The following is a 24,327-nucleotide window of genomic DNA, read 5'->3' as shown; positions in this document are numbered from 1 at the left end:
ACGACCCCCAAGCTAATGGTCAAGTAGAGAGCACCAATAAAGTTATTTGTGCCATTTTGTTCAAAACAATTGAATCACGCAACGATTGAGAACAAAAGTTTTCTTGTAGCACTCTGGGCCTATTGAACATCCTATAGGGCTACCACCAATTTGACACCCTTCAGTTTGACCTATGGTACTGAAGCAGTCATGAGTTCTTCGTCCTGAGTTTGCGAATTGCAGTAAAGGATAAACTCACAGGCAACGTCCTTGATTGTCGCCTATTCGAGCTTGAAAAGCTTGATGAAACATGCCTCCTCACTGTCTATAGTATGATTTTTGAAAAATTAAGGCGTAAACAACAATGGTTTAATGACCAACTTAAGGACAAACAAATGAATGAGATAGACATGGTCCTCCTCTTTAGCACAAAAAAACCACAAAAAAAACTAAAGCTCCTTAGGACCTTTCCTAGTCACTCAGATAACCCCGCAAAGGTACAGTGTGCATAGAGACACTCGACGGTGTCGAGATGGCGGGATATTTCAAATGGTAGCAAATTGAAATGCTACTATGGCCCACTAATTGAAATCACCCTCAGGGCCATTCATAATAAAAAACAACAAAAAAGCAAAAACGAAGAGATGAAACAAACAGCCCAATGAGAGGCCAAAGTATGACAAGCCAAACTTTGGGGGAAAAACATTGTGGTCAACATGGCCAAGTTGTAGACCTTGAAGAGGAAGATTGGGAGGCGAAACCTACTTGGTTATGGTTAGGAATGATCACCCCAACAAGCTTCACCCAAAAATTGGTTCTTATACAGGGGCTAATCATAACTTAATGTCTTAAGACACATGGCTTTCCCTCAAGAGGCCCCCATTAAAAGATACCCCAGCCACGGTCACAAGAGTGGCCTCACAACAAGCAGTTCAATGTTTTGGCACTATCATAACCTTATTCCACATTGGAAATAATCCCTTGGAAGGGAAGTTTTATGTGATTCCTGTTTGCAGGAACTATGTGTGAGGAAGTTCTCCTCGGACGAGGATGGATGGGACACAACCACTGCAACATTGACTGGGACGCAAGGACTACCACCCTAAAATTGGCATCCGACCAAGTTACAATACTAATGATGGACGAAGAACCCATGCCCTTCGATCACTCATGCCAAGATGATCACCCCCCTTCTCCCCTCACCACTATTATTCCACCCTCCAATTAACACTAATCCATGCCGCTTAAAAAGAGGCAGCTCCCCACTCTAGACACCCAATTGCCTCACCTATCCTTACCACTGCCCAACTCGGCCCAACTCGGCAATAGCCCAATCCGACCTCCCCAATAAAACCACCACTATTGACCCCCTCCCACAAAACTAACCTGACTAACAACACTAACTCTACTAACAAATCTAACCGATGCCACATAGGGCACACACTCTCACCAAACGATACCTACAAAGCTTCTCATGGCCCAAGGGTATTATGAAGGTACCACTACTTTGTGGATCCCTTGTTGATCCACTTCCCATACTCACATACCGGCAACACCAGCTCCTCTTCCCTCTCGAAAGAAACCCATTCAGCAACCCCAAGTCCACAAACTATAGGACAATCACCAGCCAAAATGATTTCCAAGGCCAAACCATCATCGCCCACACCCTAGGCCTTGCTCGATGACAAATTACCATTGGATCCCCCAGCCTTTACTTCAAGCTCAAAACTACTATCAAGGCAATCGCCAAATGTGGGTCCCTAAACCCCCAAGGTACCCCCTTCCTCATCTTGTCATTTCGTAGTTACCAATCTTCCAATGGAAGCCCAAAGTGGCCTTCGCCCCACTACTACTGCAAAGGCAAAAGCGAAACAAATATTGCACAAAGCACCCTTGCCCCTCCAACCACAACCTATGGTACCTAACTTTGATATACCCTCGACTTCGGCTACTCCCCCACCCCTCATTATCCGGCTACCTCTGAGTACTCCCACTCAACCCTTAGCCTCTCCACCCTCAACTGATCCCTCCTTGAAAGCCTTTGAACTCCCAAGGGATATACCGACTTCGCCATACCATCTTTTCACTTTGGCAAACTGGCATAGAGTCAGTACAAAACCCGCAATGGGGTGCTGGTGGGCTACATAGCCTAGGGGTACAAAACCTATTTCCAGGGTGCTTTAAAAAAACAAAAAACAAAAAATAGCCATGGCCATACCAACTGGAAGCCACGATCGTACCAACTAGAAGCCACAGTTGTACCATTCTCACCATCGGAAGCGTATGCCCATTCCATCCATTGTGCCACGGCCATACTGCTTTTTAAATTAGGAAGTGATCATGTCATTCTAAAAGATAGCTTGAAATCGAGTGTTACAAGACACCAAGCAAACATAACCGAGGAAGCTCCAAACTCGAGCGATTGTAAACACCCTATTGTGCTCTAGGTGATGCATCCATCCATACATCCAAACCACGAGGTCTTGTAATAGATTTTGAATATATTAACACGTATTATCATTTAAGTCTTCTCAAATAATCATGCAGTCATAAGAGGCAAAGTGACACAACATACTCAGAGCACAAAAATAGATGAAGCAACCAACGCTTCCTCACCCTACAACCATGTAGTTTTCAAGCATTGATTCATATTGACAATCTATCAATACATGCGAGAGCCATGAGCTAAATAAAAACCAAATAGAATTTAAAGTGTACATGTCATGACATCAAAGACATCAAGAGTATTCATTTGAGAGTTCATCATCCACATAAAAGCATGATTCTTGATGACGTGCTCATGACATCCTTTCGTACTTTTTGTCAGCAAGTAGCCTCCGCATAAGAGGGCAATACACTACAATGACAACAAAAGCACACATGTGTCAACAATACAAAGCCTGCATTGAATCCCAAAGGGTTACGGGTATATTGTTCTATTTCAACCAAACCATACCAAAAAGAGAGTAACAGAAAGGACCACTAATTTTGATATAAAATTAAGTGCCGGTGTCCAAACTACTTGTGTGAAGGACAAGTCAAAAACCCAAAACACGCACAAAAATAGTTATCCATTGCCACATATAGTGAACAAGAAACACTCCATATGACAGAGATAAAGACACAAAAAAGGAACAATGGGAATGTTAGTGTACTAGAAAAGCTGCACCCCAAATCTAGCAAAAAAGGACCAAAAGAAGTCGAAGGGGGACTGTCAAAGCTCACTAGTCATCATAGGGGTTCACCCCTGCATGAGCATCGATCTCATCCTCCAAGTACTCATCCACTCTCAATCTCGTAGAAGAGCCTGCACTCGTGTAGCTACGCAAGTATGGATCTGCATAGCTAGAGATGATGGCATTATCTATGTCCAATGAAACACATGATCTAACTGAACGGAGGAATGCCTTCAGAGAGAGAGACATACCACACCCCAACTCTAAGAAAATACCTCGTGGATGACAAAGCAGCTCCAAGAAACATGACAGAATGTATGGCTCTCATCTCTAGCCCACTTCGAAACTCCAATCCTCCACCACACTGATAGTGCACTCACTCATTGGCAGAGCAGGTAATGCATAACACATGAGTCCATGGCTCCCATTCGCAATACCTCAAACAATGGTCTACTTATAGGAGTGAGAGTAGGTGTAAACATCCCTCTTTTTTGCAAACAAGGTACATCATTGAAGTCCGAAATTGCGTTTTCATAAGAGGCACACGTATAAACTCAACCACGCAACAGAATCTAGTTACATAACACCATAGAAACAACAACGCAATTGCCATAGGGCATTAAAAGAGCAAGTCACATTACCTCTACCATGCTGCCCTCTTGTTCAATGTAACCGTATGCCGAGTAAAGATAACAATCTGTCACCAAACCTCCACGTCATATACTTTGGAGCAACGCTCAATCCACCCTATAGAATCTCCTACATAAACCTCTTGACCAAGTTGAAACCTACAATAAATAATTGGTGAACAGTAAATTAAGTTCAAGGAAATCTCTAACCTGCCATGTAGGACACCACCATCAACCAACCACTATCAAAAAGAGAAGTAGCCACCAAAGACAGACCACAACGGACATGGTCCTTTGTGAACATATCCCATGGAGGCCTTTGTGCACTCCTGCTCTGGAGACTCCCTCCAAATGGGAGGTCCAACATAACAAAGTCTGTCGCCCATGGGATCTACTTTCCTTTCCTAGTGTGCACACCACTCATGGGGTTATTCTTGTGAAAAACTCGTGGATGTGTGTGTACACTGGGTCTCTCTGACCACTAACAAAAGCCTTACCGATCACAATGTAGTCCTCATAAACTACCATGCATATAGAGACACCATCAAAGTGTATAGTGTGCTCCCTAAAAAAAATGAACGTTTGCGGAAGCTTCAAAGTAGATGTAGATGAAGAAAGAGTCTCTACACACAAGAGCACAAAACAACAAAAAACCATCACACAAACACCACAATGCAATGTTCACAACAATTACGGGTGCAGGAAGTCACCCACTCACTCCCCACTCACCAGTACGAGCCAATTCATCCTCGTTTGGTAGGCAAGTCATCATCAATGTGGTCCAGATGCGGCTCAACAACACTAGCTAACCGCTTTCTTTTTGTTTCACCTGCAAGTCCCCAAACAAACTTAGGAAGAACAAATAACATACTCTACATTAAGTTCTCACAAATTGCTCAACAAACCGTGCGCTCACAATGGGGGGTCATCTGATGTATCCTTTTTCATCAAATAATGCGTCTTGAATGCCTCTTTCTCTTATTTCAGGATCTGGTCTTTCTCATGTCCAACCACCATGGATAATTATCCAACTCCCAATGGCTGAGGGAATGGAAATTTTGGGGGTACATGGTGGTTTCCACATTAGCCTCAAAGATCCACTACCTTTGCCAGACATGAAAACCACCCAAAAGCAGGCTTTCCTTCAAACAGAGTAAATATGGTGGTTTTCACATTAGACATAGAAATCCACTGCCTTGCCCAGAGATAGGCAAACCACCCAAAAGCTGGCTCTCCTTCAAATAGAGTAAATATCTATTGAGAAAACAATGCACAATCAGGTTGCATAGAAATCCACTGCCTTGCCCAGAGATAGGCAAACCACCCAAAAGCTGGCTCTCCTTCAAATAGAGTAAATATCTATTGAGAAAACAATGCACAATCAGGTTGCATGCAAAACTCAACCAAAACACAAAGCCATGCAAAAGCGGGCTCTAAAGAGAGAGGCTAGGTTGTATGTACCTGAACACTAGACGTTGTGTAGCCATCTGCAACATATCCACTTTCTTTAGAGCCTGCACCTCTTTGTCGCTTGAACGAACGCTTCCGGTAGGATGGGCGAGGACCGACGAGGCGGTCCCTGAGTGAAGTGCTAGGACACCTAAGTAGGATCCTAGAGGGTTCTGACCAGGTGATGCACAAGCTTGCGGTTGTTGCTAGGACACCCATACGTACGTCTCAAGGAAGATTCGGATGAACTGAAAAGAACGACTTTTGTGAATCAAATTTTGATGTTGAATCTCGTTGGTTGACCAGCTGGTCTTCAATGGAGAGTCCACATGATATATTTTGTAATATAATGGACTCAATATTTTGGAGGATTATGATCAGTAATACTATGATTTTCATTGAAAGATTGTTTTAAAGACAGCTGAATCTGTTATAATGGCAATTTCAGTAATACTATGATTCTCATTGAAAGATTGTTTTAAAGACAGCTGAATCTATTATAATGGCAATTTCATATTGGGTGTGTGAGTGGTATGCCCACCTTAAATTTTGCTTGAAGTGCCGACGGCTAGGGGGCCTGGGACTCTTTTCCTCGGTACCTGGGCAAAACATAACCAAATTTTTATAAAGGAATCCCACCAATACAGTGGTTGGGCCAATGGGGTTAGGCTGGATCGGGGGATTCCTGCGATACAATTAAGTTACGATTAGTTACGTTAGTTAGATTAAGTCCTGGTGGGAAGACCCTTGTTCTGTGGGAGGGAATCAACGGCTGTGCCTCGTTAAAGGAGGAAAAAAGCGGTGATTCTATGGACCAAGTGCAAGTCTCTTCTTTGATCTGACCATGTGACTTCATGTTTGGTCGGATCAGTTTGAATAGTTAAGACTTTGACCCGTTAGATCAATTCTCCCGTTAGATGATTTCCTGGTGGAATCGCCCGTGCCTTCTTCCAGGCGAGGGAAGTTTTTCCAAGTTCAGTTTTTCGGAGGAACCGTCGGACTAGTCTCTTGTTCGGATATCCGTGGTGGGCGAGGCCCCGAGTGTGGATCCCTACCCCACGCGAGAGGCTAACACTGCTTCCGCCGCCAATGCCCTCGAAGGGGGCACCGCCGGCAGAGGGGGCCGGGGTTCTCACAGCTATGCCTGCATGATCTATGGAGGAGGAAATGATCCTGGGACGATCTTGGATTTGCACCAATAACTGTAATATCCAATGGGAAAAGAGAACGATGAAACTGAACGAGGGCAACAATGTCATTTTCATGCCCTTATGGAGCCCAATAAACAAAGGGAGGCAAGATATAATTGAGGATATGGAAACACTAAGCACAGTAACAACAACTCACGTACTAGAGAAGGCATCAACCTCATAATCCATATGCAAAAAACAACCAAAGTCACCAGGTACTCAGTAGTGGATGCCTAAGGGTCAACTTGGAAACCAGCTATATAATGATGCGAAGGGAGTAAATAAGGAATCAGAGAAAAAAGCTCAAAGTACAGACAAGGGACCGAGATGGCCTTCAAATGTTAGCCGGCAGTATTCTAAACGAAACCGCACTCCACCAGGGTCACACGGAGTCAAAATGATTGCAACAGCAAATGCCCAGAAGTGCCAAAGTACCACCTTGGTTTCCATGGCAATAAACAAATGGAAGTACAAAGGTATCCATTACTCAAAATGGATACAAGGTAAAAACGGGTTAAAATAAAAAATGATCATTCTCTTCATCCAACCAACTTTTGAATGCATGATTGAGTGTTTGAGCATGAAAGGAATGTAGGGTATCAACTTTGCACACACTCTATACAAAATAGTTCACATCATGAATTGGTTCCAAATGGTTCATATTGTGAACTGGTTCCAAATGTTGTGAAATAGTCCAAATGGTTCACATCGTGAACTGGTTCCAAATGGTTCATGTCGTGAAACAGTCCAAATAGTTCACATCGTGAACTAGTTCTCAATGGTTCATGCCGTGAAACAGTCCAAACAGTTCACGTCGTGAACTGGTTCTTAATGGTTCATGTCGTGAAACGGTCACTTTTTCTTCGACAAATCATGGAAGGCCATGTGGCATACTTCATTAAGGCAACCACCCAGTCCAACAGCCATGCCATAAAATCAAATTTCTTTCCCTTTTCGTGCATTCTATATTCATCATTCTCCATCGTGTGTATGCGATCCCCGAGAGCTTGCATCTCCACGCTTTCGATTCCATCTGATCATTTGCTTGCGAAATCGACATATCCGAGTTAAGGTGGGAGCTTGTACCTTGCTCACATTTTCCTTCTGTTTTTCGGTTCTTTTCTTCTTGAGCATAATCGTAATTGCATGATAGGAAATTCTTACAAATACAAGAGTTTATTTAATTGCATAGGTGTGTTTTATTGCTTTACGTATCTACAAAAAACCTACATTCTCATCGTTTCACAAAACCCCGCAAATCACATTAGTAACTCACACCCTACACTCTCACGGTACTACATTTTCACAAAAATTTGATTACTGCATATGAGTCTTTTGTTCCCTTGACCTACACACTTCATAAACTACACTCACCAATTAACTCTCAAACAGGGTACATGCACAAACTGTTTCATGAGATTGCACCCTGCAATTTCACTGGAATACTATTTCATGGGATTACACCCTGCAATTTCATGAAAATAATGTTTCACGGGATTGCACCCTGCATTTTCATGGAAAACAACTTCACAGTTTTAGACCCTACAATTTCACATAAATACTGTTTCACGGGATTGCACCCTGCATTTTCACAAAAAACAACTTCATGGTTTTAGACCCTGCACTTTCACGGAAATACCATTTCACGGGTTTAAACAGTTTCACGGCTTTAGCCCGTCTCACGGAAAGACTATTTCACGGTTTTAGACTAACTCACGTAAAAACATCTCACGACGGCTTTACACTCTGCACTTTCACGATTTTCATACCCTATCATCTCACAGTACATAAACCTACACTTTCACAATGTGCACCTTCTCGTCTAGAAATTCATACCTCCTTACTTGCTCACACCACTAACACACTTCTCATCAAATATAACCTTACATACATTTCCAAAAAGAAGAAGAAGAAGAGAAAACAACAAGGCATGTCACATGCTCTCACCAATCATCAGACTGACTTTCTTCTCATTCTTACAGATGTCGACCTCAACTACCTCTAATCCGAAAGCTGAAGAAACTCCGGGAGTGACACAAGCCAGTGCAACTGGATCACCAGCTAGCAGAAGGAAAAGACCCACAAGGGGCCCGAAACTGAGATATTTAGGTTAGTATGCACAGGCATTCCATGGCTCCATCATAAGCAAGGAAGTCCACAGTGCTTATGGAAAGATAGCTCTATAGTACCACAACCTTGAGTGTGCTTGCAGATCTTGAAGGATGTAGAAGTCAAGGACAAACTAGAGAAAGTTGGGCCTAGGGCGAATGGCAGAATGTCTCCCCCGAACCATCGATACATAGTTGTGTGCGAAGTACCTCAAGTCATATGACAAGGCCACTAAGGGGGGAAAGGTGACTGAAGCAGATGGAACCACATAACAAGTATTAATCTCGGAATATTTGATACGGGAGTCCCTACTACAGTTACCACCATCTCTTAAGATACACTCTCATAATTACAAAAAGATGCCCCTGGATGCCATGCTGAAGAAAAGTTCTTACAACTCCAATGGGGCTGAGTACGACGACATCAGAGATGAGATGACAGAAAAGCCCTACAGAGCAATGTCACTCATAATGCAAGTAAAGCCAGTGGACAGGTACAACACGGTTCCCCTTAACAAGATAGCCAAAGTACATGAAGAAAGAGAAGATGACTGGGCATATTATATCCATAGAGAAATGGACAATTATCTAAAGGCACACCAGTCAAAGGTATGCAACCCGTACTTAATGACAAAGGTGCTGAATCATATAACACAACGGCCTCTTCTAGATCCAGAACCAAAAGAATAGATGCAACTGGCAATACAGATAGCACCACCACCACTTACCTCTAAAGAAACGCAGAAAGGACAAGCCTTATTGTTGATGGACACAAAGGAAATCATGAAGGAGCTCAAGAAAGGCAAAAAGAAGAAAACTGAAAGGACGATGAGAGGAATAATGCCTGATGTTGCAGAGGAAACACAAAGAATAGAGGACAAGCTAGCCTAGGAGATAGCATCTACGAGGAAGTACTGGGGCAGCGGAAAGCAACAAGTTTCAGCTTATCAACACCTTCAGAGGGGATGACAATAAAGACACATCAACAAACATTCCCTCCAAGTCTGGCACAATTGATTTTCAAAAACCTTTCCCCTCTTTGCAATTCAACAATGTCAGATACACCTACTTCCGTTGGACTGCATAAAGAGACTCAACAAGAAAAATTGCTAAAAGCAGAGCACCAAAGCCACGAAGAAGCCACATCACTACAAGAAGGACTCCCTGAAGAACGACTAGATACATGAAAGCAACAAATAATTGAGGAGACACCAAGCCCCAGCAAGAGGCAACGTTTGGATGATGCAGAGGGGATTCCAGAGACGTCCTTCCTTCATAACATGGATTACAACAAATTTCTTCATGAGACAATGGAAGGCTTGGACAGTCTCTTAAAATTGCCACACTCTGGACTGGAAGGAGCAGCGGGGAAACAAGTGCTTCTCTTTGGGAACAAGAGCAGAGAGTGTGGCAATGCCATCTCCTGACCACTCATATGCTTCATGAAAGAAATACAACGCTATGGAAGCAGGTCCAGGATGCAACCAATCAAGTTCAAACACTCCAAGAGCATATAACAGCAACAGAAGCAACATACAGAGATGTAATCCTAAAAAGCTTAAAAGCTGTCGAGGAGCAGGAAGTGAGATACCAAACACTCGAAAGTAATAATCTTGTTCTCAGCCAAACCTTGGTACAAAGAATCAAGGAGAATACAAACTTAAAAGCGCAATTAGAAACATGCAAAAGAACAGATTCAAAGAGAAGTGGCACATAACAAGGAACAAGCAAGCATCTAGGCTCAACAGCTACAGGAGTTCTAGAATACCTTCCCAGGCTAAGGAATAAGAACTACAAGGCAGCTTGAAATCAATATCCATAGCCCTTAAGGATGCTGATCAAAGAGTGCTCCAACTTCAACAAGAAAGAGAACAAATCAATAAAGCAAATGCAAAAAAAGTACGAGATTAAATGAGACCATCAACACAAAAAATTTGGAGATGCAGAAGTTAATAGATAGACACAAAGAGAAAATGCTGCAAATTACCCAACAACTCCAAGCTAGTCAAGCCTTGGTAGCTGAAAGGCTTCAAAAGATTGCAGAGGCTCAAGGAACGGAAGCTGCGGCTAGACGAGCACAGGAGGCAGCAACAAGACGCTTTGAAGAATTGGATTTAGCAAGAATGGTGCAAGAAACCAGCATATGAGATCTTCTCACCACTAAGGATTCTCGCATATAGGAATTGGAGTGCCAGTTGGCAATCCAGGAACGCAGCTAAAGACAAGATCCAACCGACAAGTTGCAACTACTCCTTGAGCGAGCCTTTGGGCCGAGATCTAAAAGATGGTATTTGAAGGAAAAGCAGCCAAGTGAAGATATGGACTAAAGGAGGGGAGGACTTTGGTGCTGTTGACTGCTTGTATGCAGCTTGGTTTTCATTTCTCTTGGGAAAGATCCTTCTTTGTATGGGAAGATGATATGGTATGCGATCTTCTTAATAGAAAGTGGGATTAGGGGAGTTTGCTAGCAGAAAGCTTTTTGTAAAAACTTGTGACAATATTGTAGATACTAATATAATGAATTATTGTTCAAAAAAAAAAGACTCCAAGTTTCTCCAACCCTCTTTAGATATAATTTTACACACAACACACATCCATGAGCCTCGCCCCCGTTTAATGTCAACTTGGCTAGAGTAACGAAATTGAACGAAAGCAATTTTTTTTTCTCCTTACCTAGAGAGTCCGGATACGTCTGAATCGGGCTCCGGACAAAAGATGGGTCGGACAAAACACGAGTCGGTTAAGCCCCGGTTAAAAGGCAGACAAGGCCAGGGGCAAATTTAAATTTGTTTTTCGTCGAGTTTGAACAGAAGCAGCAGCAGGAGCTATGGCGCGTACCAAGCAGACAGCCCGCAAGTCAACTGGCGGCAAGGCCCCCCGTAAGCAGCTAGCCACCAAGGTACGTCAATGTCCCTGAAGTTTTTTGCTGCAAATTCTTCTGCCATGTCTCGTTCTGCTGTTCTAGGGTTTTGATCCTAGGTTTTATGTGAACCCTAGGGCTGCCGTCATCTCTGCGGTTTCGTGCTGCTTGCTGCACGTCTAGGGTCTCGTAACACTGCACATCAGGGTTTCGGACACTATCTAGGGGGTAGTGAATTATTCAGGGTTTCAAGATTCACTAATTGGGGAAGCCCTGGTACAGTTGTATTCCAGTTTTAGGGTTTTATCCTGCATGCTTTATGGTTTATTCTTCTTGTGGAGCCCTAGGGTTTTGGAACGCCGAGAAACCATTGTAAGCGTCCTTGCACATGTACGGGTTTGGACCTCGTAGGGTTTGGCCTAGGAACGGTTATTCTTGGGGTTTTTGGCCTTTTTTTCCCCCACTTACAACCGCTTCTTTATTTCTTTACCCTGGGCTATAAGCCTATTACAGCAATGTTTGGTGTTAGCATCCTAGGTACCATGCTTGTTTGGGGTTTGATAATAGCTTAAACTGGTCAACTGCAAGGTACGACATCAGATGGTCTTGCAGAGCTAGGCATTGCCCAATGCTTTTGTATGGGTTTGTTGCAGATTCTATGGTCAGTATGTTATTAGAGGGTAGGCCATAAAGCTCATGTGTTATCATATTCCTGGGATGATAACTGGAGTGAGCCTTTGATAATTTGTGTTGGCATATGTGAGGAGTACGGGTAGACTAACCTGAGTTAGTTCACTGAAATTTTGTATTACTGTGCAATCATCTTGGATAAGATTAAAGTTTTTTATAATGCCATGATTATTTGCTGCACCTTTGTATGGAGGCTGAATATCTTTTATGTGTTAGATAAGATTAAAGTATTTTACAATGCCATGATTATTGCTGCACCTTTGTATGGAGGCTGAATATCTTTTATGTGTTAGATAGCATTCTTGCCAATATCTTTAGTGTCATCTTTGCTTTTGATTTCAAGACCTGACAATCTTGGCCTTTTATTTTGTGGCAGGCTGCTCGCAAGTCTGCTCCCACCACTGGAGGAGTCAAGAAACCCCACCGTTATCGCCCTGGAACTGTTGCTTTACGGTAAACAGAGTACTTCACAAGTTGGTTTTCTTTCAGTTTCTATCTGAATTATTGGGCTTTTTGGTTGACAAATCTATGGTTATGTTCAGTGAGATACGTAAGTACCAAAAGAGCACGGAGCTTCTTATCAGGAAGTTGCCCTTCCAAAGGCTTGTTCGTGAAATTGCACAGGATTTCAAGGTATGTTAAGCATAACTACAGGCTTTCCAACAGCAAGGGCTACCTTTGCTTGCAGAGTTCCAGGTGTGCGTATATGTGTGGAATGTCCTGTAGCAGTGATTACAATCTTCAACTTGAGGGTTGAATGAAAATATGTGTTTCTTACTTATTATGACCTTCTTGTCTGTCAGACTGATCTGCGCTTTCAGAGTCATGCTGTCCTGGCGCTTCAAGAAGCTGCAGAAGCCTACCTAGTTGGCTTGTTTGAGGATACTAACCTGTGTGCCATCCATGCCAAGCGGGTTACCATCATGCCCAAAGACATTCAACTAGCAAGGCGAATTCGTGGAGAAAGGGCTTGAGTCACTTCAGTATTATCGTAGTGTGTTCTTACTTTTGGAACAGATTTTTGTTGTGTTCTTACTGTTGGAACAGATTCTATTTTCTTGTGGTCTTTTTGTTTGTAAGTAAGCTATGCAATTTTTTCTCCGAAGACTTTTAAAGGTAGCTTTTTGAAACTCTTTATAATCATGAGTTACTAGTTTCTTTAGTAAAGCTTCCATGTCAGCCTTTCAGGTCTTCACATAGGAGCTGTGAATCTCATCTCATTGCTTAATGTTATGGCTTTATGCTGCAAGTGTTACATACGTGCCTTCTGTATAATGTCCTTTGAAAGCTGTGCTAGGACATCTTGAGCCCCAAGGAACAAAGGGCCATGTACCCTTGATAAGAAGTTAAGGGAAGTCAGTGGAAGGTTTGCGGTTTTGAGTTCTGTTTGCAATTTTATTTTGCAGTATTGCTAAATATGTCATTGTGAGTGTGATTGAGTGTTTGCAGTCCTGAGTTCTGTTTGTAATTTTGTTTTGTAGTATTTCTAAACATTTCATGGTGTGACTTCCTAGTTTTGCTGCTCTGTTGCTGTAAGGGTAGCAGAAGTTATTAGGGAGTAACGAGGGGATAGATGTGTGCGGGAACACAGTAATTTTGCCTTTGTTTTTGTACTATTCGCACTCTCTGCTCTCTGATGCTTGCAGGAATACAGGTTGTACCTTTCATATAATTGTCTATGTTTTTGTCCTCCCTCTCTCTCTCTCTCTCTCTCTCTCTCTCTCTCGTCTTGGGTTGTGCGTGCGTGCATGAGGTGCATGCTATACTGTCTCTCTCGCGTGCATGAGGTGCTGTGCACACAAATCGATGCATGCCACACATGCGCATATATAATTAATTGCACGTGGTGCATGCGTGTGTGAGCATTATTCTAGACAAGAACAGCGCATGAAAACTCGGGAGTTTTTTGTTTGAATCTCTTCGCACGGGTAAGAATTGTGTAGCTTTTCGCATATATTTAAATATATATGTGGATTTACTTATGTTATGTTTTATTTAAATACTATTTAAATATATGTGATATATATATGTTTTATTAGTTTAAATAAAACATAAAATATCACATATATTTAAAGAAAACATAAAATATCACATATTTAAAGAAGTAAATCCACATATATTTAAAAAAGTAAATGCACATAACAAACATATAACGTTTATTACAATACATTGATTACAATGCGTACATGATGAGGCTTTAAGGAATTTATAATTATTTTTAATAAGCACACCCAACATAAAATAGCAAATATAACGTTTATTACAATACATGCATTACAATGTTTGCATGATTTTTAAAAGAATTTACGAAAAAGAAACGAAAGCATTATATTTAATATAATTGTTTATTACAATACATGCATGATGCAAGGGTTTGATATTCTTAGAATGTAACTAGGCAAAAAGTTACAATATGCAAGGGTGTGATATTATGTAATTAGAGAATGCAACTAGCAAAAGACAAGTTGCATAAATAAAAAAATTGTTTAGTATGTTTAAAAGTACACCCAACATTTCATGAGGTAACATGTTAAACATTTTTAGGGATAATTTAACAAAAATATGCATAAAATTATTGGATGATCGTGCTTTGCTCTCCATTGCGTGGAGGCTATGCAAGGTATGCGGACCTTCAGGAGGTGTGATTATTCGAGGAAAAGCATAGCATTGAGTACGAGGTACAATAGAGGACAACAGTATCCCTTCATCACAAACAAGTGCACAATTATATGCACTAGGTTGTTGAGTAATGACCAAAACCTAAGGATGGAGATGGACGGTGATCTACCATCATAATATTACTAATATCATCAAAAGGCTTTCGCTTTGGAGGCATGGCGGAATACTGAGACATAGAGCAAATGTTGTTAGATGTTATTCAGAGACATACAAGAGGTTAAATATTGGACTACACCAATCATGCAGAAGCATGGATAATGCCTTCACATGGACATAGCATATTGAAAATAGATAGATACCATATTGAAAATACCAGGAATATATGCAGGTGTCTGTAACTAGCAAATCAAATGCTTCCAAAACGACGGAAGGTGGAAGAACGAAGAAGAAGCGCATCAAATAGCACTTCATGTAACAAGCTCCAGGATGTTCCAGAACTTGTAAAACACAGGTAACGCCATGCTTCTAAAATCCATACATACATGACGTTAAATATTGGACTATACCAATCATGCTGAGGCATGGATAACGTCTTTACATGGACATAACATATTAAAAATAGATGGATACCATATTGAGAATACTAGGAACATATGCAGGTGTCGAACTAGCAAAATCAAATGCTTCTAGAACCACGGAAGGTGGAAGAACGGAGAAGCACATCAGATAGCACTTCATGCAACAAGCTCCAGGACGTTCCAGAACCTGCAAAACATAGGTAACGTCATGCTTCCAAAATTCACGGACATGCAATGCTTCCAGAACCTGCAGAACGCAGGTAATACCATGCTTCCAAAATCCACGGAAGGTGGGAGAAGGGGGGAGAGAGCATGTACATGCAAAAAATAATCTCCACGTGTTGCCCATGCATGCCACGTGTTCGATCAAAGGAAGGTAACGCCACGTATAGGATCATTTGTGCAGTGCACATGCCACGTGTAAAAACAACTTTGATCAACTTTACACTTCCATCAAAAAATGTTAGGCTGGCCACTTGTAAGAAAAAAGCTTTGATCACCTTTGTACTATTGCCAACTTCATAAATAAAAATTAATTAATTAATCCCTCGAAAAATGTTGGGCGTGCTTATTGTGTTTACACACACACACACACACACACACACACACACACACACACACACACACACACACACACACACACACACATTCTTAGGCATTGGTCGTCGTTGGTATGAACGAATGAATATACATTATATATATATACATTCATGTTGACATATATATGTATATACACACACACATTTTCATATATATATATATGTGTGTGTGTGTGTGTGTGTGTGTGTGTGTGTAATACATACATACATACATACATATACATATACATATACATATATATATATATATATATATATATATATATATATATATATATATATACATGATTCACTTAGCTTTCCCTCAATCAAAAAAACCTGCTCGGGTAACGTATTCCCTCGTATACACTTAGTAGCCCATGCACATGTATACACTTAATATCTCACATACATACTAAGAAGCCCATGAAGAAGAGCTCATTATAGATACCATGTAACTAATGTATACTTAGTAGCTCATGTCTTGATTATGATAGGTAACAAATAGCGTATGTAGTACAAGCTTAGGAAGCTCACTTATGTATGCTATGCATACTAAGCCATGTTATGCACACATATCAAGCAACAAGAAATAAAAAAAGGTGCTTGAAGATCATGGCAAGGGGCTACATTTGGGTTGAAGCATGAAAGGGTGTTCAAAATAGTACTCCTTTTGACCAAAGAATGGCGGAGTACTAAGTGTGCTTTAAGTACTAAATTTTACTGAATTCATGCTAGTAAAGGTAAAAAATTAAATTGGCCACCAAATTTTAAAATTAAAGTGTCAAGGAGTCATCCTCACATCGCCTCAGAATTCCCTCATGCCTCATGATGTCATGGATTACCAAAATAGAATCGTGATTCTATTTTGGATTGCTCTCTCTCTCTCTCTCTCTCTCTCTCTCTCACACACACACACACACACACACACACACACACACACACACCGTCTCCCTCTCAATCTCTCACATAGGTCTATGTGTGTAGGTGCTACAGGTAAGTCTCCTCTACATCTCTCACACAAGTCCTTGGATGATACTGTTTGCCATTGGCTAACCTCTCTCTCTCTCTCTCTCTCTATATATATATATATATATATATATATATATATATATATCTCCACGCAAAGCTCTCCTTCTCGGGCTATCACATAGGTGCAGGTACTATTGTATACAATATTTGGCTATGCTCTCTCTCTCTCTCTCTCTCTCTCTCTCTCTCTCTCTCTCTCTCTCTCCATACACAGGTGCAAGTACACTCTACTATTGGCTATACTCCTCCTATAATCTCAATTTCTTTCTCTCCACATCTGTACTCCATAGCAAGTTGCGACCTCGTCTCTCTCCCTTTCTCCCAAATGTTGATTTTGTATATCATTTTTCCACATAAGAAGATCCTATTGGTCTTGATTTCACTTATAATAAAATACTAATTATTTTACAGGATGTAATCCTCTAATTTAATCACAATGGAGTATGAAGAAATTAGTAATCGTTCAGCCCCACAATGTGATAGTGCAATTGAGCTAGGTGAAGTGAAATCATGCTCCGTACAACCATCAACTTATTATGTAAAGAAATTATGACTCACAATACTATTAGTACTAATACTTCTCACAGTACTGTTAGTACTAATAGTAATCATAGTGCTATTAGTACTAATGTTTCTCATAGTACTGTTAGTACTAATAGTTTTCATAGTGCTATTTAGTCCTAATAGTAATATTAGTACTAAATAGTGCAATGACAGTACATATAGTACTAATAGCACTGAGAGATCTAATATTACTAATAGTACTCACAGTACTATTAGTACTAAATAGTGCAATTATAGTACATATTTAGTACTATTAGTACTAAATAGTGCAATTACAGTACATATAGTACTAATAGCACTGAGAGATCTAATATTATTAATAGTACTTATAGTACTATTAGTACTAATTGTACTCATAGTACTATTAGTACTAATTGTACTCATAGTACTATTAGTACTTGTTAAATTTGTAGCAATGTGATGAGCTATGGTGGATCAAATGCTAGAATCAACATCATTAGAAAAGAGCAATTAGACATGATTAGTAAACAATTAACTGATAGCTTAATGTAGACATGGATAATCAAAAGGATTAGATGATAATTAAGATGTGATTAGTGAGTAATTAACTGATAGTTTAATGTAGACATGGATAATCAAAAACCAACAAATTCTCATTAGGCCAATGCCTCAATTTATAGGGTTTACATCCAAGCATCTAATCCCGCTGATAGCTTAATGTAGACATGGATAATCAAAGAGATTAGATGATAATTAAGACGTGATTAGTGAGCAATTAACTGATAGCTTAATGTAGACATGGATAATCAAAAACCAACAAATTCTCATTAGGCTAATGCCTCAATTTATAGGGTTTACATCCAAGCATCTAATCCCACTGATTTCTCCTTGATTCACTCCACCTCTTTTGCTTGATTCTCTCCACCTCTTCCAAGAATATCTCCACACCTCCTAAATCTCCTCATGCTACCCGTTATTCTCTCCCAGTAGATACTTCTCACCTTTTCATAGCTTCTCTCACATTTACAGATTCTCTTTTACAGCCTCTTGCTAAGGGCTTGTTCCCGCACACACCCTATTCACTTGTATATTTCAACACCTCCCCTAAAGTGAATACTCCTAGCACACCTGGACCCTATACCAAGTTTCCCTCTTACTTGATAGTCCGCGACCAGTGCCTCAAGTCCCTAAACTCATAGTCCTTGACACTCTCTCTCTCTATGTGTCGAAGGCTACTACAAGTGCCCGCCATGACCTTGACTAAAGTGCTCACACATACATCTACCACACATGGCCTACATCATCGATGGCTCAGAGGTGGTTTTACTCTGTTGGGGCAGGTTACATTGGGTTGTGGGGTTTCTCTCTCTCGCTCTCAGAAAAGATGATCTGACTCCACTTCCTTAGGAGCATCCATGAAGTTTGCTGATGTCGTTCCTTCTCCACTGGGTTTGCTATCTCTTGACATGTGTCCTGGCTTTCCACAGTTGTGGCAAGTGAAGGTCGTTCCTCCTACTTTGCCTCTTCCTCGTCCTCGTCCTCGAGAGAATCCTCCTCGGGTGAAGAATGCTTTTTCTTCTCCTGCTGTTGAGTCCAGTCATTTCTTCTCTTTGACTCTGGTCTCTTGCTCTAGTAGAGCTCCTTCTATCTCGTGCAGCTTCAATGCAGGTACATTCTTTAATGTTTCTACAATGTTTTCATATTCACCTTTGTCCACACTCTTCAGAAGCACTGCTAGTGTCTCATCATCTTCTACCTTTTTGCCAATGGTGGCTGACAGTTGTTGCTTAATGCTTTTATATTTGTTCAAGTGTGTGATTAAAGGTTCACTTTCCTTCATATCCAGTTTGTAGGATTGCATTAATAGATTTATCTTTGAATTTTTTGCTTGAGTGCCAAATAATTTATTGAGTTCATCCCATGCATCTTTTGCCCATTGTTCCTTGTGATGTGATGAATGATTTCATCATTTAAACTGAGTGCGATAAGTCCTAATGCTTTCTCATTCCTGCTCTTCCACTCATTTTTCCCTCTCACCTCTGGGCATTCATCTCTTCCCTCAACTAGCCCCCACAGATTTTTCCTCATGAGCATCTTCCCTCAACTAGCCCCCACAGATTTTTCTCATGAGCAAATACATGGTTTTTGTCTGCCATGTGTAAAACTGCTCCATTAAATTTGGCTATCTCTTGTGTCGTACTCATGATTATGTGAAGGGGGTCTTACCTCTTGATCCAATTTCAAGATTCAAGGGCAGTGTCTACCCTTTTACAACTCAATCTAGTGTTTAGGTGATGATTACAACAGATTTATCAGCATAAATTTATCAAAAATTACATTAAACAAGGAGTAACAAATCTGTACGGAATGGTTGGAGTATTAAACCATCTCCAAATTGCAATCTAAAGTTATAGGGATCTGTATCAGATACCCAATGGTTAATTTGAACCCTCAATTGTACCAAAAATAGTGATTAGTATTGATTAATCACTGATTAGTAAATTAATCCTCTGTTTTGTGTGCAAAAAACAAAGTATGCGGGGAGTCCAGATCTGGGGCCTTAGAGTTCAAATGAGCTCAAATCCTTTCAAGGCCATCAATAGCAATTAGTCTAGTAGAGGATTAAGCCAAGAAACACAAGATTTGACCAAACATTGAATGCTTAATCTCTGTTTTACCAAAGTCACCTCCTGCAGATTTGATGAAGAGCTTGGATCTCACTGTAGACTTGATCAAATCAAAAACTGTCTTCATCACCAGCATGTAGAGTACCCTTGAAAACCCCTAGGGCGAAGAGGAATTAGAGCCATTCCATCTGGTGTAGACAAGATCTCCAATTCTCCTCAGAAAAAAGGCACTAGCGATTTAGCAAAAATCTGCACTTGTAGAAGGTGGTTTGGTGATTCGTTTGAATGGGCTAAAGCACAAGGCTTGTGGCTATGTGTGGCTAAAGTGGTTTGGGCCAACTTTATGTATGAAGGGAGAGAGAGCTCCTCCACCAGCTAGGGGTACAGAAGCTAATTGAAAAAGAGGTTAAAAAAACTTAATTTTCTACTGATCCTAATTAGCAAAGTGATTAGCAAGATAATGGGCTCATAAACTTGATGGATTCTAGGCTAGGCTTTGATACCATGTTAAATTTGCAGCAATGTGATGAGCTATGGTGGATCAAATGCTAGAATCATCATCATTAAAAAAGAGATTAGACAATAATTAAGATGTGATTAGTGAGCAATTAGCTGATAGTTTAAGGTAGGCATGGATAATCAAAAACCAACAAATTCTCATTAGGCCAATGCCTCAATTTATAGGGTTTACATCCAAGCATCTAATCCCACTGATTTCTCCTTGATTCACTCCACCTCTTTTGCTTGATTCTCTCTAGCTCTTCCCAAAATATCTCCACACCTCCTAAATCTCCTCATGCTACCCTTTATTCTCTCCTAGTAGATACTTCTCACCTTTTCACAGCTTCTCTCACATTTACAGATTCTCTTTTACAGCCTCTTGCTAAGGGCTTGTTCCCGCACACACCCTATTCACTTGTATATTTCAACAGTACTAATAGTAATATTAGTACTGAATAGTGTAGTTAGCAAGTCAATATAGCACTATTAGTACTAAAGAGTTTAGTCTTCAGTAGTAGAGCCGCTTTAGTATTGCAGGTTCCATGTTCCTGCTCAAGCAAAGCAGCTTCTACAATATCATATATAATTAGTTGTTCCCTTTCTTCATTGCATCAAATGAGTTAGTCTCTTCCTTGCTCTCCATATCCATCTATGGCTCATGTATTATGTCTTTTGCAAAGTCCATGGAGTTCACAAGCCATTGTGCATTCGGCATACAGAAAATGTGTCATGGCAACATCAATACGCCATGGAATGCGAAATGTAGGTATGTGTAAGAAAATACATTTCTTGGACCCTATGTCCTCTTTTTGTTCATTCTTCTTATCCTTGTCCTTGTTTTTCTTGCTCTTGTATAGCAATTGGATAGCATTGCTCTTCTTTGCAGATGCCCATCGCTTCATATCTATAGTGGTACCACACCTCCTTTTTCTTCGATTCAAGTCATAAAATTGTCACTATTACATGAAGAGTGTTTCTAAAATAGTCTCTAGCTACTTCTTTTCACATGATGAACCAGAAGGTGCCTCTGCAACTTGTACCATCATCAAAGAATTTTAACATTCATAATTAGATGGCTCATAGGAATGCCTATAGTACAATCATAATTAGATGCTCATAAGAGTATATAGTCTAATAAAAAAGTACCATTTACTACTCAGATAGTACTATTTAAAACATAGATAGCACTATTTAGTACTAGTTAGGTTACCATACTAAAGTTTCATTCAATAGTACTAAAATAGCATAGTAGTCATCTAGTTGGACATAGTACTCATGTATTACAATTTAGTACAATGTCGTCATATACTTAAGGTGCACTACAAAAGTGTGTCTCAATAGTATTAATCAATACTCATATAGTTTTAAATAGTACTAATCACCTCAATAATACTAATCACCTCATATTGAGTATATGACTACAACATATTGCATAGTATCTTGTGTGCTAAATAGTACTCTCACAGTGCCTTTATCGAATAGTACTCATATTGGGTAGTAAAATTGATTCAATAGTACTAATTAGTACTCTTATATTGAGTAGTATATGGCTGTATAGTACTAAATAAAACTATTAGTACTACATAACTACAAGGCACTACATAGTACCTCTAGTTATAGTGATGAATAGTACTCATACAATACTAATTAGTATGTACAGTACCCTATAGTACTAAATAAAACTATTAGTACTACATAACTACAAGGCACTACATAGTACCTCTAGTTATAGTGCTGAATAGTACTCATACAATACTAATTAGTATGTACAGTACCCTGTAGTCATATACTATGTAATAATACTATTTAGTAGACATATTCAGTACTATATAACTACAAGGTACTACATAGTAGTGCCATGTAGTCATATTGTGCTAAATAGTACTCATACAGCACTAATAAGTACATATAGTACCTTATAGTCATATACTATGTAATAGTACTCATAGAGTCCTATTTAATACTATGAGCATATGACTACAAGGTAGTACATAGTACTAAATAGAACTATTCAGTAGTTCAGTACTATATGACTACAAGATATGACATAGTAGTACTATGTCGGTGCTTGATTAGTACTCATACTGTACTAATTAGAATATATAGCACCTTGTAGTCATAGACTCATAGTACTAAATAGTACTATATAAGTACTAATATATAGTATATGATTACGGGTACTACATAGTGACATGTAACCTTATGAGTACTAAATAGTACTCAAGCAACACCGTTCATTAGATTGCAGTCATGTAGTAGTAGTAGATAGTACTCATAATGTGCTATTTAGTAGTACTTTGGTACTTCTCTCAATTAGTTGCTACAAGTATTACTAAAATATAATAAATAGTACTACTTCTAAGCGTTAATTAAATAGTACTACTTCTAAGCGTTAATTAAATAAGTGCTCACCTTCCACTTGACTGAATCCCATGGTAGCCACCCATTCTTGAGGTACATTTTCTTCTTCACAAAATGGTACATGACATTGAAGACTACGAATTGTTGCACATAATATATGGTATATGTGGAGACATGGAGTAATAACTACATCCAATGTCTCCCTACTGAACCCAAGTCCACAAAACATAGACGTGTCATACATCAAAATGGTCAAACTTAACCATGTTCTATTGTTGAAATCATAGATTACAAAGTACCTATGTGCAACATATATGATATTGGTAAGATTTCTTACCTATCGCCAGAGGACTATATTGAAGAAAAGCTGCAGACCTGAGGCAGCAAGAAGAGCAATAGAAATTGTACCCAAAAAGGTTTCAAAAATCAGTTAAAGCGGAAAGAGAAATAATGAAAATGACCAAGAAGGAAGCCCAAGAACAAAGATCTTGTGGGCAGTGCCAAAAGCGACCAAGAAACTCGGGAACTAGACTTAGGTTTCGAGGAAGATCCTAAACTAGCAATCGTAAAAACAAAGATCTACCATCAAAATTTGAGGAAGAAATGTCAATTTTGTTCCATGAGTTCAAGGACATCTTTGTTTGGGAATACACATACCTCAAGGACATAGACCGTGAGGTGTGCCAACATCGAATTCGCTTAAAGCCAGACGTAAGACCAATGAAAATACAATGCTATTGCATTAACCCAACTATACCAAAAGAGTGAAGGAGGAAATAGATAATCTCATAAAGGTGGGGTTCATTTCAGAGGTACCAGTAGTGAATACCTGTTTCTTATAATGGTAGTATCCAAGAAAAAGGGTATGTGTAGATTATAGGAAACTAATAGTCCTCAAATAGTCAAGGATCCATTTCCTTTACCATTCACTCGCACAATGCTAGATGAGATAGTGAGGCATGAGATGTACAGTTTAATGAATGAATATAGTATCAATTATCAATAGTCTTGGAAGACCGAGAAAAGACCACATTCATTACAAAATAGGGGGCATACATGTACCAAGTAATGCCTTTTGTCTTATGCAATGTCCCAACCACTTTCCAATAATGCATGATGGAATGTTTCTCAAAATTTCTGCATAAATTTATTCATATCTTTGTGGATGAATTTATGGCATACTCAAAGATAGGGAAGCATCTAATGTATCTAAGGAAGATAGTACTTAGATGCTGAGAGAAAATAATATCCCTAAATCCATTCAAGTGTGTCTTCTGTGCAATACAAGGAGAAATTACTCGAACACATCATATCTCGGGATCGTATTCACATCCCGAGCAAAATTTAGGTCATAAAGAAAATGAGTTCCTTAATAACAGTCACCCAAGTTAGGCCATTCATAGTTTATGTGAGCTTCCGTAGGAG

General features: G+C 39.8%; 1 protein-coding gene across 1 annotated transcript; it reads left to right on the top strand.

The window, feature by feature from the left end:
• The first annotated feature begins 11,271 nt into the window (after positions 1–11,271).
• LOC147628223 (histone H3.3) lies at positions 11,272–13,248 on the top strand. Its single transcript, XM_086813293.1, has 4 exons — positions 11,272–11,430; positions 12,458–12,534; positions 12,624–12,714; positions 12,885–13,248. The coding sequence occupies exons 1-4, from the start codon at positions 11,359–11,361 to the stop codon at positions 13,053–13,055; spliced, it is 411 nt and encodes a 136-aa protein (XP_086669419.1). The 5' UTR covers positions 11,272–11,358; the 3' UTR covers positions 13,056–13,248.
• The last annotated feature ends 11,079 nt before the right edge of the window (positions 13,249–24,327 follow it).

This window comes from Cibotium barometz, chromosome 19, assembly GCF_041138505.1.
Source record: "Cibotium barometz isolate CiBa-2024 chromosome 19, ASM4113850v1, whole genome shotgun sequence".
Lineage (NCBI taxonomy): Eukaryota > Viridiplantae > Streptophyta > Polypodiopsida > Cyatheales > Cibotiaceae > Cibotium > Cibotium barometz.
Note: the sequence above shows the minus strand (reverse complement) of the source record. Positions and strands in the feature narration are given on the sequence as shown.

Bases quoted from the DNA above. Each gene is read 5' to 3' on its own strand.
- LOC147628223 (XM_086813293.1), top strand. From the start codon at position 11,359: ATGGCGCGTACCAAGCAGACAGCCCGCAAGTCAACTGGCGGCAAGGCC. The intron at 12,535-12,623 runs GTAAACAGAGTA...GGTTATGTTCAG, and splicing joins CCTGGAACTGTTGCTTTACG to TGAGATACGTAAGTACCAAA. The intron at 12,715-12,884 runs GTATGTTAAGCA...CTTGTCTGTCAG, and splicing joins AAATTGCACAGGATTTCAAG to ACTGATCTGCGCTTTCAGAG.